The sequence below is a fragment of the Neomonachus schauinslandi genome, chromosome 5, assembly GCF_002201575.2.
Source record: "Neomonachus schauinslandi chromosome 5, ASM220157v2, whole genome shotgun sequence".
NCBI lineage: Eukaryota > Metazoa > Chordata > Mammalia > Carnivora > Phocidae > Neomonachus > Neomonachus schauinslandi.
This window is the reverse complement of record NC_058407.1, coordinates 33,634,467-33,655,091: the sequence shown is the minus strand read 5'-3', so window position 1 is coordinate 33,655,091 and position 20,625 is coordinate 33,634,467. Positions and strand designations below refer to the sequence as shown.

General features: G+C 35.1%; 1 protein-coding gene across 1 annotated transcript; it reads left to right on the top strand.

Moving 5' to 3' along the window:
* Positions 1-3,684: 3,684 nt before the first annotated feature.
* Positions 3,685-3,930, top strand: LOC110578098 (cyclin-dependent kinases regulatory subunit 2-like). The gene has a single exon (XM_044914748.1). The coding sequence runs from the start codon at positions 3,685-3,687 to the stop codon at positions 3,922-3,924; it is 240 nt and encodes a 79-aa protein (XP_044770683.1). The 3' UTR covers positions 3,925-3,930.
* The last annotated feature ends 16,695 nt before the right edge of the window (positions 3,931-20,625 follow it).

Sequence of the window (20,625 nt, the reverse complement as noted above, 5' to 3'; positions counted from 1 at the left end):
CTTCTTCTCTCTGTAGACACTTTAGAACGATCTGTGCCATTAGGTAACAGGTAGCTTTTTTTGTTACATATATTTCACACAGTGAATGATATGACTAAGTGGAGAACTTGCACACCTCAATTTTGACTAATGCATAAAGGAGCTATCGGAACTAAAAATCAAATACGAAATTCCTTCTCCATCAAGAAAAAAAATAGCAATTTAACAAATGAGGAGAATCATAACTTCCTTCTACATCAGGGTTTCTCAATTTTGAAATTATTAATAGTATTTTGGACTGAGTAATTCTTTGCTGTGGAGGCCCTAACAAGATTAAATAGCATCACTGGATTCCACTCACTAGATTCCAGTAGTGCCTGTTCCATCATGACCATCAAAAATGTCTCCAGATATTGCCAAACATCCCCCATGGGGCAAAATTATTCCTGGTTAAGAACTACTGCTTGATATAAAATGTCCTAAATCATAAGAGTGCCCCTAATGTATTTATACTTTTGCCTCATTTATTAACATTATCTAATCAATTCATAAGAACACATAGAATATTTATGGGACATATTTTGTAGGTGAATAGGACAGAATTAGTGAATATAAGATATAACAATTCTATCAGCCTAGATTAAGATACTGGGAATTCTGTCACATGAAATTTTGACAGGTATATTTGATTTAATACAATTACTTTTGAGAATTTTTCCACTCTGCAGGAAAATTAACCTTGAAGTGGATAAGGTTAGAGGATACATGTATGAGAAGTGAAGGAACAATAAAAATAAAAAAAGGAACAGAAATTTAACAGAAGTTTAAAAGAATTACCATGCAAAAGAAAAAGGAAAATAATTGGAAGTTGGAGAATGCAATTCTCAAAGGTCTTCTTCCAAGGAACAGTGGTCTCTGAGCTCACTTCAGAGAAAATTTAAGTCACATGTGGTGGAACTGACTGTTTAGTTTTTGCACAGATTGATTGTTCTATTCTGCATCAGACAGGAAAATTATGCAATCTTGTTGAATAATTAGAACACTCTGAGTAAAGCAGTAAAACTTTACTAAAATAAGAAAAATTGCCTAACATGTGAGACAATTTTAATTCAAAATGTAAAAAACTCTCTGCAAAAACTATTTACCATGAAAACAACCTCAAATTCTGCATAGATTGTTGTGTTTTCTGTGTGTGTGTGATTTAAGAGAGTAGTTGGAATGATCACAATTTTTAGCAGACTAGAAATAAATTAAAACTGTTATCACAGTTTTAAATTCTCAAATGAATGCCTGCATTTCAAGGAACAAAATGCAGTAGATATAGGATGTCATTGTGTTGAAGTATTTAATAAAGGCATATTAATTTCAAACATGCTTTTACTTGTGTCCGGAAGTTTTCCATGATGGTTTTGGAACAACTGAAAAGAATTTTTACCTGAACATGATTTAATCTTCATTATTAAAAGCCACTAACAAAGACACTTTTGTAGATTGCAGTAAATTCGGTTCTAAAATTGGAGATTGACAACATCTCGTGAGCAAGGAATAAGCCAGAAACACTCATTACTTCACTTGTACCTTCATAAAAGATCTATTATTTTTTAATTGTATCTTTGTACATTATTTTGATTTTATTTAAAAGATTGAATATATGTATATGAAAAGATAAGTTAAAGTTAATAAATAATAGCCTACCATTTTAGTATTATATACTCATAATCATGGCATAAAGAACACTTTCATATGTCATCTGCTATAACTCTCACCAGTTAACTTACCAAACTAGCAAGAAAAAATTTATTGCTATTTTGCAGAGGCAAAATGTTAGGGTTGGCTATATGAAATGATCATTTTAGAGTTCATAATTAGAAAAATTTGAGGCTCAAGGGGCACCTGGGTGGCTCAGTCATTAAGCGTCTGCCTTTGGCTCAGGTCATGATCCCAGGGTCCTGGGATCGAGTCCCACATCGGGCTCCCTGCTTGGCGGGAAGCCTGCTTCTCCCTCTCCCACTCCCCCTGCTTCTGTTCCCTCTCTTGCTGTGTCTCTCTCTGTCAAATAAATAAAGTAAAATCTTTTTTTTTTTTTAAAAAGGAAGAAAAATTTGAGGCTCGAATCCAAAGCAAGTAAGCAACCTCTCAATATGTTGAAATTTACAGATAAAGTTACACAAATGTTAGTGTAACTCTACGTTGTCCTTAGCAAGCTTTACAAAGCCTGTTTCAGATAAGTTTCATGATATTATACACCTGTCATATTTAAATTTCTGTCTATGCTTTCCAGCATGCTTTTGTTTTTATATAAAATATCTCCTCTCCTCTCTGACCTTATTTGTCTACTCACCTTTCCAGACACACATAGATTGCAGGATCACTATAAACATTTTTTAATAATAGTTTAGAAATATCTGTCCACTCACTTTCTAGAGCTTTTTAGAGTCATCACATTTGATATGCACCTAATTACATTGTATACTGTGTTCTTTGTTGTCAGTTTAAGTCTGTTTTTCTTATCTCCTCAACTGTATTGTAATTTATTTATTTATTTTTAACTAACTGTATTGTAATTTGTTTGAAAAAAGGATATATATATTCATCATTATTCTATATCTCAAAGAGTGAATTGAATCATATCTGTATATGTATATATATAATGATTAATTTTATACTGGTCTTTAGTTCTATATTAATATTTTGATGATAAAATTCTATGTTCATCAATTATTTATTGACATAAATTATTTTAAGCCTTGTGGGCTGGCTACCTTTGTTACTCTTATTAACCTCATCTTGGTGATAGGTTATATATATACACACACTCATTCTCCTTCTCTCTCTGTCTCTCTCTTTCTCTCTCTCTCACAAACACACACACACACACACACACAGAAATATCATGCCCAAGCCCGTGTCCTCAGGAACTTGTTTTCTTGTCATTGGCCATAGGATCACTCTTCTTTCCTCTTAATTAATGTTACCTTTCAATGGAAATTATGCCTTGAGCATATTTATAAAATGTGTGTCTTACGAGGATTTAAAATTATGATAATGAAAATGATCTTGGATATTTCAAAAGTAAGATGCAGAAACTATTTTTGTCAGGCAAGTCTTTGCTTACCACCAAACTATACTACATTATTGTTTCAACTTCAATGTCTAGAACACACTTTCTAGGTTAAAGTTGGAATATATATATATATATATATACATATGTATGTGTGTGTCTATATATTTATATCTATCTCAATATACTCCAACAAACTTCTGAAGAAAATATAGGAATTTTTTTCTAATTTTCAAAGCACAAGATTATATATGCTCATAAAGAATGCCCAAGCTAATTTCTAACTACCTAGATAATGATATATATGACACTTGGGGTTTTATTCAGAAGATTGCCTGTCATTCTCCAGAAATGATAATTACTATTTTACTAATACAAAATACATTCTCATTTATTGAGTCCTTTCAGGGAATATACTACTATTTGTAGAAAGAAGCAAATTAAAAACAATCTTGTTCTACTTTATATTATAAATAGCTTTCCTAATAAATAATATGCACATAATATTTAAAGGACCATAAAGGACGATTTTCCTTTTAAAAAAAATTTATTGACTCGGCAGTCGAGTCGTTGCTTTGGCCAGACCAGGATGTGTGGCCCGCTGCGCCCTGTCTTTGCACCTGTCACTCCTGCCCGCCCCCAGGATGGCCCACAAGCAGATCTACTACTCGGACAAGTACTTCGACGAGCACTATGAGTACCGGCATGTCATGTTACCCAGAGAACTTTCCAAACAAGTCCTGAAAACCTATCTGATGTCTGAAGAGGAGTGGAGGAGACTTGGTGTCCAACAGAGTCTAGGCTGGGTTCATTACATGATTCATGAGCCAGAACCACATATTCTTCTCTTTAGACGACCTCTTCCAAAAGAGCAACAAAAATGAAGTCTATCTGGGGTCGTCAATTAAATCTTTTTCAAATTTAATGTATATGTGTATATAAGTTAGTATTCAGTGAATACTTGAAAAATGTACAAATTGTTGATCCATACCTGTGCATGAGCTGTATTCTTCACAGCAACAGAGCTCAGTTAAATGCAACTGCAAATAGGTTACTATAAGATGTTTAAGATAAAATTTCTTCTAGTCGGTTTTTCTCTTAATATAATTGTCTGTTTGACTTTACATGTTACTTTTGTTAAATAAAGTTTGTATGTTGCATTTATAGAAATAAATAAATAAATTGACTCTGACTTTGGTCTCTAACTTATACATAGCCTTTTAACCATAAGTCGTTCTATTAATGGAAATGAAAAAAACATGTTTTAAATTTTATATGAATGATTACTTTTCTTTTTGGATTGTTACAGTAATATATATTCATAAAGTAACTAGAAGTGAATACATATTCATATAAATAAACTACTGTTTAGATGAATAAATGGGGATAAGGAACAAATTTTCCTTAAAGAATAGTCTCAAATTTTATATATATACTCATATATATGTGCATATGTATATATACACATCTATAATAGGATCCAGATATAGATACACCCATATGCAAAAAAATAATAATTTCATACTTGGAGTTCCAAACCAATACTACGTTGCTTATTGTATTGTTAAAATTATCCCAGTTTTGGTTGCTGAGAGCTTTTACAAATTGACTCCTATGCTGCTTCAACATACCCCCATATATTTTTTTTTTTAGCTGTTTGGCTTTTGTTGTTGCTGTTGTTGTTGTTGTTGTTGTTTACTTTCTGGCACTACCAGCATGATGTGCCTTAGTGCTAGAACCAGCCATTTCTTCAAGCAGACCCAATTTCTTTCATTGGAAAACGGTACCTATTGCCTTTGAACATTGGTAAAAATTATTTTTGTTTTTTAAGATTTTATACTTAAGTAATCTCTATACCCAATGTGTGGCTTGAACTCAAAACCCCAAGAGCAAGAGTTGCATGCTTTACCAACTGAGCCAGCCAGGTGTCTCTGAACACTGATAAAAATTATTAAATTATTACAAAATTAAAATTATTTCAGAATTCCATTATTCTAGAACAAACCTAAAATTATTACAGAATTTTTTATTTTAAATCAACTGGCTACCTGTGTTTGGAAACTAGACAAATGAGATTAGATGTGCTAGGTGCTGTTCTACTAGTCCTAGACATCACTGATTATATTCAGATATATTTTTAAGAAGTGAGTAAGCACTCAGAGACTAGAGATTGTCTTTTGGGGGCCAAATCTTAGCTCTGTGACTTATTTTGGCAAATTTCTCTTTTCCTCTCTTCCTCATCTGCAAAATGTCTCTATTAGAGGGCTACTGTGAGAATCAATTGAGACAGACCAAGAACAGTGCTTAGTACAGAGTAAATGTCTAATAAATGTCATCATTGTTGTTATTGAATCTTTACAAATAAGTGTTATTTCTTCTGTGCCTGACACCCATTATATTTTTTAATTATTTGTGAAAGGAACAATACTTTTCAAACCTAATACTTTCTCCAGTTATATCTTGTGCTTGTATTTAGGTTTTTGTTTAGTGTTTATGCTTGAAATGAGTTCCCCATTCAGCAAGCAGCACCATGAGTTTCCTTCAGAGTCATAAAATTAGGGGTGTCTTATTTTCACAGGGCTCCTGATTAGGCTTACTTTCCCTGGAGGGAATTGCGGCTCTCCCAATGCCTTGGATTCTCTTTGTTGAGTCAGCTGACTACCAGAGCCTTCTGTCTCAGCTCAGAGCAGACAAGGGGCCCTAAATAGCAGAGTCAGCACTCTGATCCCTTGTATTTGATGATTTTTTTTTTAATTTCTGTAATTATGGCATTTTCCCCTGATAATTTATTCTCTATTGATACAGATTATAAGAAATTCTTGGGTTTTTTAAAATATTTTATTTATTTGATAGAGAGAGAGATAGCGAGAGCAGGAACACAAGCAGGGGGCATGGGGGAGAGAGAAGCAGACTTCCCACAGAGCAGGGAGCCTGATGTGGGGCCTCGATCCCAGGACTCTGGGATCATGACGTGAGCCGAAGGCAGACACTTAACGACTGAGCCATCCAGGCACCCCGTTACTGTTTTTTTTTTATAGATTTAATTCATTTACTTCAGAAATTTTCTATCAACATATCCCCTGCTATTCACACAAAATTGTAGTGTTACATCTCATCTTGAATTCATGCCATGTGGTCTATGATAGAATGGGCAGCATGCTGATTCAGTCATGTTTTTAAAATGGGCAAGTGCCTACAAGTTGTGATACTTCCAAATTCCAGGATAAACCTGACATAGAGCTAAGCTATGTTGGGTTCTGTAATTTAACAACTGTTACTTGAATGCAGTGAATTTTTCATTTTAGGATTCCTCAAGTATACAGATATATGTATAATATGTGTGTTTATATTCATGTAAACATCAGAAGCAACTGAAAATAAATATTTAACCTTTTAAATTATAAGTTCTATATAAAAGCTGTGGGCAATAATATTTTTTATAATGACCTCATTGCAATTATGTTTTAATGACCATTGTATTAGTTTTCTATTGCTGCATAACAAATTACTTCAAATAATGCTTAAGACATAAATTTATTATCTTGCTGTTTGCATGAGTCAGGAGTCTAGGCATCTTAGTTGTGTCCTCTTCTCAGATGTTGCAAGGATGAATGAAGGTGTTGGCCAGTGGTTACATCCTCATTTGAAACTTGGGGTCCTCTACTAAGCTTATTCAAGTTACTGGAACAATTCAATTCCTTGTATTTGTAGGACTGAGGCCCTCAGCTTCTAGAAGCTGTCTTCTACATAGGTGGTTTAAAAAGTGGCTTTTGTTTCTTTAAGGCCAGTGACAAGCATCTCTGCTACTTCAAGTCTCTCATAAAATGCCTGGATTTTCTTTTAAAGAGCTCACGTGGTTAGGTCATATGCACCCAGGGTAATCTTCTTTTGATTAGAGACTTTAATTATATCTCTAAAAATGTCTTTACTATCATATTCTACTGGTTAAAATAAGGAAAAGATAGAGAGTATCTACAAAAAGGGAAAGATAGAGAATATCTACAAAAAAGTCTGCAGCTAACATCATACTTAATGGTGACAAACTCAAAGCTTTCCTGCTCAGATCAGGTACAAGACAAGGATGTCCCCTCTCACCACTACTTTTCAATATTATCCTGGAAGTTCTAGCTAAAGCAATAAGATGATAAAGGAAAAAGACACAGATTGGGAAAGCTGAAACAAAACTCCCTTTGTTTGCAGATGATATGATCATCTATGTAGAGCTGAAAGAATTGACAAAAGAAATTCTGGAATTAATAAGTGATTATAGTAAGGTTGCAATACACAAGGTTAATATGCAAAAGTCAATCACTTTCTTATATACCAGCAATGAACAAATGGAATTTGAAATAAAAAATACAATACTATTTTATTAGCAACCCAAAACATTGAAATACTTAGGTATAAGTCCAACAAAATACATACATGATCTATATGAGGAAAACGATCATACTCTAATGAACAAAATCAAAGAACTAAATAGATGTAAAGATATTCCATATTCATAGATAGAAAGACTCAATATTGCCAAGATGTCAGTTCTTCCCAAATTGATTTATAGATTCAATGCAATCCCAGTCAAAATCCTAGCAAGTTTTTGGTGGATATTGACTAAATGATTATAAAGTTTATATGAGAGAAAAAGATCCAGACTAGCTAACACAATTGTAGAAGAACACAATCAGAGGACGACTATCTAAATTCAGGACTTAAAATAAAGCTATGGCTGTGAATTGTGCAAGACTGTTGAATCTCAGATCTGTACCTTTGAAACAAATAATGCAATATATGTTAAGAAAAAAAAAAAGAAGAAGAAGAAGGTAGCAGGAGGGGAAGAATGAAGCGGGGGAAATCGGAGGGGTAGACGAACCATGAGAGACGATGGACTCTGAAAAACAAACTGAGGGTTCTAGAGGGGAGGGGGGGATGGGTTAGCCTGGTGGTGGGTATTGAGGAGGGCACATTCTGCATGGAGCACTGGGTGTTATGCACAAACAATGAATCATGGAACACTACATCTAAAACTAATGATGTAAGGTATGGGGATTAACATAAGAATAAATAAATAAATAAATAAATAAATAAATAAATAAATAAATAAATAAAGCTATGAAAATCAAGACAGTGGGGTATTAGTGAAAGAATAGACAAATAGGACAATGTAACAGAATAGAGACCCCAGCTATAGACCCACATAAAATATCAGTTGATCTCTGACAAAGCAGCAAGGGTAATAAAAGGGAACAAAGTCTTTTAACAAATGGTCCTGGAACAAGTGAATATCCACATGCAAAAGAATGAATCTAGACACAGACTTTATACGCTTAGCAAACACTAAATCAAAGTCAATCATAGACCTAAATGCAAAACTCTAAAACTCCTAGAAGATAACAGGAGAAGACCTAGATAAGCTTGGGGTGTGGCTATGACTTTTTAGATATAGCATCAAAGGCAAGATCCACGAAAGAAAGAATTAATAAGGGGGACTTCATTAAAATGAAAAAAAAAAAATCTCTGTGAAAGGCAATGTTAAGAGAATGAGAAGACAAGCCACAAAGTAGGAGAAAATATCTGCCAAAGACACATCTGACAAAGGAAGGACTGTTATCCAAACATATAGAATTTTTAAACCTCAATAGTAAGAAAACCCAGTTAAAAAATGGGCAAGAGGTATAAATAGACACCTCATCAAAGAAGACATACAGATGGCAAATAAGCACATGAAAAGATGCTCCACATCATATGTCATTAGGGAAATCCAAGCTAAAACAACGAGATACCAATACACACCTATTAGGATGACCAAAATCCAGAACACCGACAACACTAAATGCTATAAGGATGTGCAACAAAAGGAACCCTCATTCATTGCTGGTAGGAATACAAAGTGGTACATCCACTTTGGAAGACAATGTGGCAGTTTCTTACAAAACTAAACATACTTTTACCATATGATCCAGCAATCACACTCCTTGGTGTTTACTCAAAGGGGATGAAAGCTTACATCTGCACAAACCCTGGTACACAGATGTTTATAGCAGTTTTATTCATAATTGCCAAACCTTGGAAGCAACCAAGATGACCTTCAGTGGGTGAATGGATAAATAAGCTCTGTTACATCTAGACGAGGGAATATTATTCAACACTAAAAAGAAATAACCTATCAAACATGAAAAGAAATGGAAGAAACTTAAATACATATTACTAAGTGAAAAAAGCCAGTGTGAAAAGGGTATATACTGCAGGTTGCCAACCATAATATATTCTGGAAAAGGGAAAACTACAGAGACAGAAAAAAAGGTCAGTAGTTGTCAGAAGTTGGGGTAGAGACCAGAGGCATGAATAGGTGAAACACAGAGGATTTTTTAGGGCAGTGAAAATACTCTTCTAGTTACTATAATAGGGTACATGGCATTATACATTTGTTTAACCAATCGAGTGAACCCCATGTAAACTATGGTCTTCTGGTGATAGTGATATGTCATCAATTTTAACAAATGTATCACTCTGGCAGGGGATTTGTTAATGGGGGATGTTACATATGTGTGAAGGCAGGGTGTAGATGATAAATCTCTGCAGCTTTTCCTCAATTTTTCTGTGAACCTAAAACTCGAAAACAACAACAACAAGAACAAAAACAGTCTCAGTGATCTTGGATTCTGCCTACTTGTATAAATTCATACAACCTAACAGACCTCCCTTTTTGTGCCTTACTTTATCTAACTGTCATGCAAAACCACCCTTTCACTCTGCTGATCTACTTTGTATAGTAGGGAAGGAAGAAAACAGCTGAAGACTAGTTTCTCTTAAAATGAAATACAAGCTGTGAGTACTCAATATTTTTCTCCAGTATAAATTTTCTATTCCCATCATAGAATTCAATGAATTCAAATATATATAATTATACTATACCCAGAACATTCCATAATGATGATCAAATAAATGATCCACCTTCACTTTTTATAATCTAAGTGTTACTTGCCATTTTCTTTACACAATGAGCTAAGAAATGCAAGGAAAAAATGTGCCTTATTTGACATTTAAAAAAATTAATAATATATAAATAGACTTGCTAAAACAAATTTTGATCCTAGTTAGTTATGTCCTTAGAAAGCAAAGTAATTAACCTTTTTAACTTGAGTGTATCGAGATACTATGAAAAGTCATCTTTTTAAAAGTACAGGAACTCTAAAACTTCCACTGCCTTTGGCTCAGGTCACGATCCTGGAGTCCCTGGATCGAGTCCCGCATCGGGCTCCCTGCTCAGCAGGGAGTCTGCTTCTCCCTCTGACCTTCCCCCCTCTCATGTGCTCTCTCTCATTCTCTCTCTCTCAAATAAATAAATAAAATCTTTAAAAAAAAAGTGGCTTATTTAAAAAAAGAAGTGGCTGTTTAAAGATATTATGAAAATAAGTTATTCTTTTCTATACTTTGATTCTCAGGGGGAAATATTAAAAGAAAATAAAAACCTTCTTTACATAGAACATGACATTTAAGATTGTTATCCCCATATATAAAAGTATAGTAGGCCAACCTTTAATTTCTATGAACAACTTTCATCAGGTGAGTAGTTATTTTTAAAATATAGCTGTTCTTGAAACAAATTCTATCTTGTTTACTGCCAATCTATTTTTAATGACATCTTTTCTTTCTCTAGTCCAGTATATTTTGGCTATATATATATATATATATATTTATATATATATATATATGTATAATTCTTTTCTAATTTTCAGTGTTGCTCTTTTCTTCACCTACGGCAATGTTTTGCAATGGAATTGGCATTTTCATTTATTTTTCTTTAAAAAAAAATGCCGTTGTTACAAAATGCTAAATTTTATTGATATTAGCTATAGCAAATAATAAAAAACAGAATCTTGAAAACCAAATTTTAATTTAACAGAATCAGAACCTAAAGACTAAAACTTGTCTCAGTATCTAGGGACATTGAGGAACATACTCATCAGGATTCTATATAATCAAAGATATTTTTTTTGAAAAATGTAGAAAATATTATATTTTCATTTCTGTTTCTTTATTTCGTTTGGTCCTGCTATAGGCAAAAGTGAAAGCATGCTGTGAAAGCACTTTAAAGCATATAGTACAGTTATGGGTTGGATTTTGTCCCCCAAAATTTGTGTGTTAAAGTCCTAACTCCCCGGGTCTCTTACAATGTGAGCTTATTTGGCAATAGGTCTTTACAGAGGTAATCAAGTGAAAATTAAGTCATAGGATGAGCCCTAATCCAATATGATTGGTGTCCTTTTAAAAGGGAAATTTGGACACAGAGAAATGCATAGAGGAAATATGATGTGAAGAGACATCACACTTCACAGCAAAAAGATGGCCATCTACAAGCCTAGGACAGAGGCTTGGAACAGATTCTCTCTCACAGCCCTCAGAGGGAACCACCCTCCCAAAGCCTTGCTCTCAGAGGGAACCACCCTCCCAACCCCTTACCCTCAGTCTTCTAGCCTCCAGAGCCATGAGACAATACATTTCTGTTGTTTAATCCACTCAGTTTGGGGTGCTTTATTACGGCAACCCTAGGAAACTAATTCAAGTACTTTAAAACTGCATTTTCTTGTGCTTATTAGTATTGTCTTGTGGTTATTAGTAATAATAGTAGCTTCTGGAAACCAGAAACAAGAGACAAGACTGGTATTGTCCAATGAGGGGTAGTCTTCTCTTTTACTTTTATCATCATTTATTGATCATGTCCTACATTCCATCAGCTATCATGAGTTTTGATGCCTTCATGAAGAAATAGTGTGTTAGCCTAGTGGTTAAAAGCTCATATTTGGAGGCAGACCCCCTGATTCCATGAAATTAAATTATGATTCCATTATTTACTAGCTGTGTGTTTTTATGCAGTTTACTTTATCTCTATTCATATATGCCCATATAAGTTGTGGGGCCTAGTGCAAAGTGATAATATGGGTCACCCTGTGAAACAAGCAGGAAAGAAGTATTGTTAAAAATTCTAAAATTGAAAACTTTATTTTTAAAAATATTTTATAACATATAAAATGTAATGGGGCTAATAGTGATAATGGATAACATCATGAAGTTACAAACTGTAAAAAAGGTCTTATTTTTTTATATATTACAACAAATAATAATATTTCATTGTGGCATCCTGCTTCGTCATAAGATTAGTCTGACTCACTTTTCTGCAAATTCATTTATTAGGTTATTATTTAATAAAAATTTTACATTTGCGAGAACTTAATTTTTCAACAATTTATTTGAAAATGATGTCAGTTACTATTGGCAAATGTAAGATCACAAATAATTTTTGGTAATTTTTCCTTTTGAGAAAAAACCGCCGATGTAACTAATAGAGGAGTTAAGGGTATTTTGTAGACTATATTAACACTGGGATTAATTTCTGATAAATTATTTAGAAATATAACTGTTAGTGGATCTAGAGCTCATGATCCTCATGGAACAACTATTCTAAAAAGGTTTAACTCAATGCAAATCAATTTCACATAATTCTAAATTTAATTTTAAATTTAAGTAGACCCAATGATATTTTAATGTTTCCTTCCACAATTTCTGTAATTTGTAGAGTCAATTTTTTTAAAAGATTTATTTATTTATTTTGAGAGAGCGAGAATGAGAGAGAGAGAGAGAGAGTACATGAGTGGGGGAGGGTCAGAGGGAGAAGCAGGCTCCTCGCTGAGCAGGGAGCCAGATGCGGGACTCGATCCGGGGACTCTGGGGTCATGACCTGAGCCGAAGGCAGTCGCTTAACCAACTGAGCCACCCAGGCGCCCCTGTAGAGTCAATTTAAGAACTAATGAATCATTGAACACTACATCAAAAACTAACTATACAGTGGCTAACTGAACATAATAAAAATAAATAAATAAATAAATAAATACATACAAAAAAACACAACCACCAAAAAACAAAAAAACAAAAAAGAAACCAAAAGTAGATGCATGATGTGTGTATAATTCCAAATGCCCATTAATGCAGTGTTTTATATCTGAATCCTCAATCAGGAGGAAAAATTAATTTTAAAATTATTTTCCTCATTAATGATTGATTTATTTAAAGCTTCATATGGATATCAGGCTCTTTTCTGTCTAATACAATGGTCTTTAAACTTAATTTCTATTTTTAATGCTGTGGATATTTGCTTTTGAATATTACCTCAGTTTCCAAAGCTAGATATTCTAAACTCTGAAGAATTCTAATCACTCCTGATAAGCTTTTATTTTTAAGGTTTATTTATTTATTTGAGAGAGAGAGAGAGAGCCTATGAATGGGGGAGGGGCAGAGGGAGAGGGAGAGAATCTCAAGCAGACTCCCCACTGAGTGCAGAGCCCAATGCAGGGCTCCATCCCATGACCCTGAGATCAAGACCTGAGCCCAAATCAAGACTCGGACGCTTAACCGACTCTGCCACCCAGGCGCTCCCCCCCCCGCCGTAAGCTTTATTAAAATCCCCATATGTACCCTTTTATTTTGTAATAATACACTAACATCATATACAACCTGGGCACCAGCAGTTCTTGTCAGAGAGTTAATATCTGTGCACCTGCCCTGGCAATGGACAGTCAAGCCAACCTTCCAACACAGGGCCCAGTGCTGCCCACATATGAGGCCTCTTCTGTCTCCTATAGCTATGGCTACTTACTGGGCCACCTTGGCCACCTGAGGATACCCTTAATTGCTCTGAAGACTGCACGTGTGTGCTGGGCCCCTGACCAATTGCTCAATGCCATGGGCCTGCCAGGCCACGATCCTAAGCTGGAATTGGCATGTATCCCCCAGGCTATCTCCATTGCTCACTCGTACTCCCTTGTCTCACAGATTCACTTGAAGTTCCAAGATAAAATTATTAAGAATTTCAAGTAATGACATCAGAGCCATAAACCAAGTACAAGGCTCTTCTGAGAGCAAGGCCATTTACACTTGCCCTGTCTGTGTTTGCTTACTAAACTAAAAGATTAGAATAATACCTACTTTGTAGGGTTGGTGATGATACTAAATTAGTTAATATATGTGACAAACTTATTAAAGGGTCTGATTCATAGCAAACGCTCAATAGATTTCAGTCCTTGTATTATAATGACATACAGACTCACTGTTTCAAGTGTTCATAGTCCAGTTAGAGAGAAAGGCATGTGAACAACTTATTACAAAAATACAATAATAAATACCACCAGGCATTGAGAATATAAAAATGTCCTGTCTACAAGGGATTTATAGAGATGAAACTAATGTACACATACAGTTCAATGTAATTAGTATAGCTTGAACTTCCACTGCGAATGTAGAAAATCTCAAAAGAATGTTACTTCTACTCTAACATTGAAAGGGAAAAAAAAAAAGATAATCCATAAAATCCTAACTTTTCTGGAACCCGTCAGAAAGACAACTAGGTGAACTGAATTCCAAAGGGTGACAAGCTCCTCCAAAAAGACACTGAACAGGGGCGCCTGGGAGGCACAGTCAGTTGAGCGTCCTACTCTTGGTTTCAGCTCAGGTCGTGCCTCAAGGTTGTGAGATCAAGCCCTCTCTCAGGCTCCAGCTCAGTGTGGAGTCTGTTTCTTACTCTTTCTCTGCCCTTCGCCCCTGCGCTCTCTCTCTCTCTCAAGTAAATAAATAAAATCTTAAAAAAAAAAAAAAAAGACACTGAACAAGCAAAGTATTTTGCCTTTGGCAGAATATGGGAGGAAGTAGTGACAGACAGAAACATATGTAAGAAGGAAACAACTGAAATTTTAATGAATTTTGAAAGATTAAATGTCAGTTAGCAAAAGAATTTAAAATCCCTAGAAACACCAGACACAAAGGTCATCTATACTTTCTCATCATCTTTTTAACATAAGCCTCTATCTTAGGCATATAAGAAAGCTTGGGATCATGAAAGGGATCTGAAGAATCAGCTGCTGGAGGATAAATATGAAATCCAGGCTCTTCTCTCAGGGGAGCAAAGTCCTTCCACTGCTGTGGCAGAGGCAAGACCATGGCCAGAATTTTGTGCTTTTGTCATGACGCAAAGCAAAACTGCTGGAGGAGGGCAGGACAATCACTTGCCCAAGATCCCCCCATTCTTACAAGACAGGGGGAGATGGAAGGAAAGCTGAGAAAATCCCACCCTGAAACTGACGTGCAGGGCTTACCTACGAATGAGGTTGCAACAGAGCTGAGAAACCTCTCTGCCCCTCACGAGGTTTGCACCAAAAAATAAGCAATGGCAGTCAACTGCTGGTGTAGCTTCAGAAGCACAGAGACCCTCTCTTCTGTCACACCCACGTGAGGCCTGCTCAAAGCTGATGGGGGAGGGGCTGACCCCTCCAGCACGCCAGACTGCCCCTTAAGCTTGAGGGAGCCATGGTTCCTCCCCTCAGGCACCCAGAATCCTCTGCACCGATGGCTGGGCCATAGCAGAGAACTGCCATTAGATGGCACCAAATGTCAACCAAGCTCCAGACAGTTCTGGATTACACAGCTGTTAAGCCTGGATGCATCTTGCTAGATGTGCAGCCTAGCCCTAGCCGTTTCATTATTTTTGTCATATTACAATTTAATACTATTTTTTTCTTAATTGCCACTTGCCATTGTGACATTGGGTATCCTTTATTCCCCCTTTCTCTGTTTACTAAAACAGTGTATTCTAACTAGGTATGTGACTACTTGGGAGGAAGAGATCACACGTAACACACACACACACACACACACACACAGATTCTAAGATTAAATAAATGTTCTAGCTCAATTTATCAAGAATAAAAATGTTTCTGAAGTACGGGGCACACAGGAAGAGAAGACATATCGCATGTTTTAATGTGGTTCTCTTGATCTTCAGGGATCCTAATGGAACACGGAGCTCCATTGACAACACATGCATGGTAAATATTTGCCAGATCTGGAAAATTCAGTTCTTGCTATATGACAGCTGCCAGGTATCTTAAACATAAAAGTACTTCTCTTTGTAGCAACTTTTTACTTTTAGCAGGCATGGATAATCTTGCCTAAATCAGTTATTACATCAAAGATCTTAAATGGTGATTTGCTACTTATAGATTTAGGCCTTTTTATTTCCTCTCCTTTTATTTTGGTTCCAAGAGAGAAAAAAATATAAACATGAATCATCAGCCCCCTGCTTTAGCCTGATATCAAGCTCAGAAGGCCTTAGGAGAGGGAATGAAGAGATGTTTGAGGTGAAAGATTAAAAAAAAAATAGTGAAGAAAAAAAGTCATAGTTACTTGCTTAGTTCCTGGGCCTGAGCCAATTTTCAGATCCATATATATTGATGGAAGAGGTAGCCAGGTCTCTAGAAGGAAGGACCCTGCAACATGTATATCCTGTAATGATTCCCTAGTTAAAAAAATAATTTTAAAAATAAAAAAAATTAAAACCTTTCTCATTGTAATTTGATGAATTTCCAACAGGCAAGAGTTTACATTTCTTGTTCTTTTCATCATTGGGAATTGGGTGTCTTAAACCTTAACAGGCATACATTGTGCTTACTACATTTCTTATCCTGACCTCTAACGCTCTATATGAATTTGCTCTCACTTGACCTCTCAACCCCTTCTCCAGTTCTCATCTGTGATTAGCATAGTACAGATGCACTTGCTCTTTATTCCTCAAGCATATTCAACTTTCCTCAAGCATATTCAACTTTGCTCAGCACTTCACACAAGATCATCCTGTGATTTGTTCCTTCTTGTCTTTCATTTCTTAGCTTTGGTGTTCTCTCCACAGAGAATCCTTCCCTTTAATGTTAAGTAGCCGCTACCTGTTCTAGATGACAGGATGCTCCTTCAAGTCCATCACAGCACTGGTGATAGGGTGACAGTTATGTTTGCCTTTTCTGTTTTTCCCCAAGAGAATGGAAATTCCAGGAAAGTAGGTATTGTGGCTATCTGTTCCTTGCTATCTCCTGCCACTTAGAACAGATTGAAAACAAGATTTTGAATAAAAGAAACACCTTCAGTTTATGCACTTGTTAAACCTTTATCTCAACCTTTTTATTAGTATTAGGTATAAAATATGGATTTAAAATTGCTTTAAAAATAGAATGGACTAGGGCTTTTGCTTCCAGGAGTGGTGGTGGTGATTTGTTTCAACCCCCTGTCCAGAACAGGATTAAGAAAGAGAGAGAGAGTGTGTGTGTGTGTGTGTGTGTGTGTGTATCACGTTGGGATGCTAACAAGGCAATAACAGGGCCAAATTCCAGAGGAAAAGAAATAAGACCTAGAGATGTGAGTCTGCTATTTGCCTCCACTTTTCCTTTTGTGGGATCTGGCAATTCTGGAAGAGATGATTGAAAGGTTAAGAAGCTGATGAGAGTTTTTGAAAAATACACTAGAATCAAAATTAAAATTGGGTTTGGTGGTCAACAGGGAGCATTGGTAAATCACCCTAGATTTTGATTAAAATCCAAATGGTCTACACCCCTGAAATAAGGGTAAAATAAGAAGTGAGACTTCTAACTTCAATCTCTGCCAGTAGTAAGGTAGTTCTGGTTTGTTGATGACCCGAGCCACTTATAGAAGCAAACACAAATCTGCTTCAGAGGAAATAAAATTCTTTTAGACCTTGAATATCTCTTTACATATTTGTATATTGAACATAGCAAACAATAAAGAGTAATCAGGTAAATGAAAAACAAGAGCAGGGACGGGGGACAGACTGATGAACACAAACAGCAGTAGTCAACTACAACAAACTACAGCTACAATGGTTTTAGAAAGCATGCATATGTTGAATACCAAATTACCATCTCAACCTCAACCTAAAACTGCACTCTTAATTTTTGCCCCCAAACCTATTCTGCCATGGCCTTCCTTATTGCTCTCAAAGGTAACACCATGTTTCCATAGCTCAGCCCAAGACATTATTGTCATCTTTGACTTCTGGTTAGGAAGCCCTCACTCTTATTTAAAAATACAGGTAAATACATAATCTGACCATTTCTCATCACATCCACAGCTACAAGCTTGTTGCCCTGTTCTCACTGAATTGTCTGGAGTCTCAAGACAGCAGTCAGGGTGATTCTATTAAAGCATACATCAAACCAGATCTTCCTCTGCAACAGTTTACCCTTCTACGCAGGACAAAGGAAGCCTTAAAATGGCTCACAATGTTCTACACCTTTCCAAATCCATGTCAAGGCCTTACAGTTTTATATCTGTACCATAAATTACATATCTCACTGGAATTTTTACTGTAATTCTTGTGCCATAGGATGTCACTTCATATGTTTTCCTATAATATAGGAAATGTCTACAGTGAGCCAAGAATGTTCTGTTGGCATTGCAAAAACTGCAATGGAAACTATTTACTGGAAGCCTTGTTAGTCATTTTTTTTCAAAAACTCATAATTTCGGTAGCAGAATTAGATTTTAGTCATTACAAGTGAAGATTATCTTATGTTGATTAATGAGCATCAGCTGTTGTTTTAAATAGTAGCAGTGCTTTTAAAAAATATCTTGACCTAATAATTTATTTTTGCATCAGCTTGCCTTATTACTTTTATCATTTTTCCTTTCATATAATGCTTTCTGATTAAAGTAACATCTCACTGGGCACCAGAAGTCTATTTTATTAAACTATTTTAATCTATTGATAGTCTCTTTAGACTAAACAAACTTGGATATATATGACTGTTAGCCTTATTTATTTATTTTTTTGGTTTTGCTTTTATGTAATGTTTCATAATTAAAGCAGTCTCCCATTGCACTCCTGTCAGACTCTCTTACTAATATGTTTCAATCTAATGATAGTTGAAAGATAAATAAACTTGGAGATAAAAAAATTTTGATGTAAGGAACTATAGAGGGCAGAGATGCTAAAAACTAGAGCACAGCCCTGATTAACATATGGTTATCATTTCTTTTGTTCATAAAGCAAAGCTTAGAGGTACGTTGAAGTTCAAGATTGTTAAATTTTGAAAGTTGAGTTTTCACAAGTTTACACAGTTTCCACTGGCCTCTCAAGCATCTTTTTTTTTCCTTTTCCTTATCTACTCAAATGGAAATCATAACTATTCTTTAATTTTTGTTCTTAAGTTCAATCAAAGTAGATTATGTAATTGAACTGACATTAGGATAATAAAATAGAAATTAAGACTATAGACCAATTTTATATAACTTTATTTAGCAAGATGACTAATACATGAATAAATCTAACAACCTCGGTTACTGTCACCATGACCTGGACCCTCCTAGTCCACATCCTGAATCAGGATCTCAGACGTCACCTAGAGTGGAACTTATGACATGTTAGTGGAAAAATGGAAACAACATTTTGATATTCAATTCTGGGGAGGAAACTGTATTGCCAAAAACAATTCTCTTTGTAATTTTTCATTTCAATTATCTGCAGCATAATGGCTAAAATGTGTTTTCTTCTCTTTTGTTCTGATTTGGTAAGGAAACACAAGATCAGTCTCTACAGCCACCTGAACAAGCTGCCAAGACCATTCCTTTTATAAAGAGGATTATTTCTGCATAGCAGTGAGTGAAAGCATGTTTCCTTTCCCTGTGAAAATTCCGTCTACCTTGGGATAGGAAAACACCCCCCACTCTGCTTTTCCCAAATTAGATAGTACTAAATTTCTAAAAAGAAGGCAAATTATATCTTTAAATAGCATGCATTATGAGATAAAACATTTGAAATTTGCCTTGATAGCAATGTTGTTCTTATACAAATGTTTTTAGACATGAAAACATCTTAGCATTTTTATATTCTCTGTGTATTTCTCTCTCTCTTTTTTAAAAAAGATTTTATGTATAAATTTGAGAGAGAGAATGAGAGAGAGAGCATGGGGGGGGGAGGGTCAGAGGGAGAAACAGACTCCCTGCTGACCAGGGAGCCCAATGAGGGACTTGATCCTGGGACTCCAGAATCATGACCTGAGCCGAAGGCAGTTGCTTAACCAACTGAGCCCCCCAGGTGCCTCTCTCTGTGAACTTCTCTTAGTAATTTTCTCTTTACATGCCTACAAAAGTGACTAACTTAATTCTACAGTTAATAATGATAAAATATTGTTTAACTCACTAAAACCTAAGGAAAAAAAGAAAACCTAAAAACATTTAGACAAATAGATTTATTTTCCTATATAGTTTATTTTACAAAATAAAGTAATATAAAAATGTTTTATATACAAGACCTATATTCTTAATAACATTTACTAAAATTCTAACTTCTATACACTTATAAATCTTTCGATACTCAATTTAGGAAGCTATTAGAACAAATTGAATCTATTAGGCATTTAGAATTCTAAAGTTAGGAATACTTTGTCAATAGTATCTTTGAATTTGCAAATTTTTTTCTTAAAAAACACACAAAAAAGCAATTTGGGACTCTTTATAACTATATTCTTAGTTCATTCAATAAATCTTGATTGAGTGCTGACTTTGTATTGGTCATACCTCGTTAGTACTAATGACACAGCAAGAAAAAAGGAAGGAATTTTCTGCCCTCAGGTGACTTAGGACAAGTGAGTGTAATTAAAGAGACAGTATAGATTGCTATAGAAATATATTGACTTTCCTTGTACATTGAACTTTTTCTCAAAGTGATGAAGTGTAATGTTCATTCTACTCAC

Coding starts and splice junctions, on each gene's coding strand:
- LOC110578098 (XM_044914748.1), top strand. CDS start 3,685: ATGGCCCACAAGCAGATCTACTACTCGGACAAGTACTTCGACGAGCAC.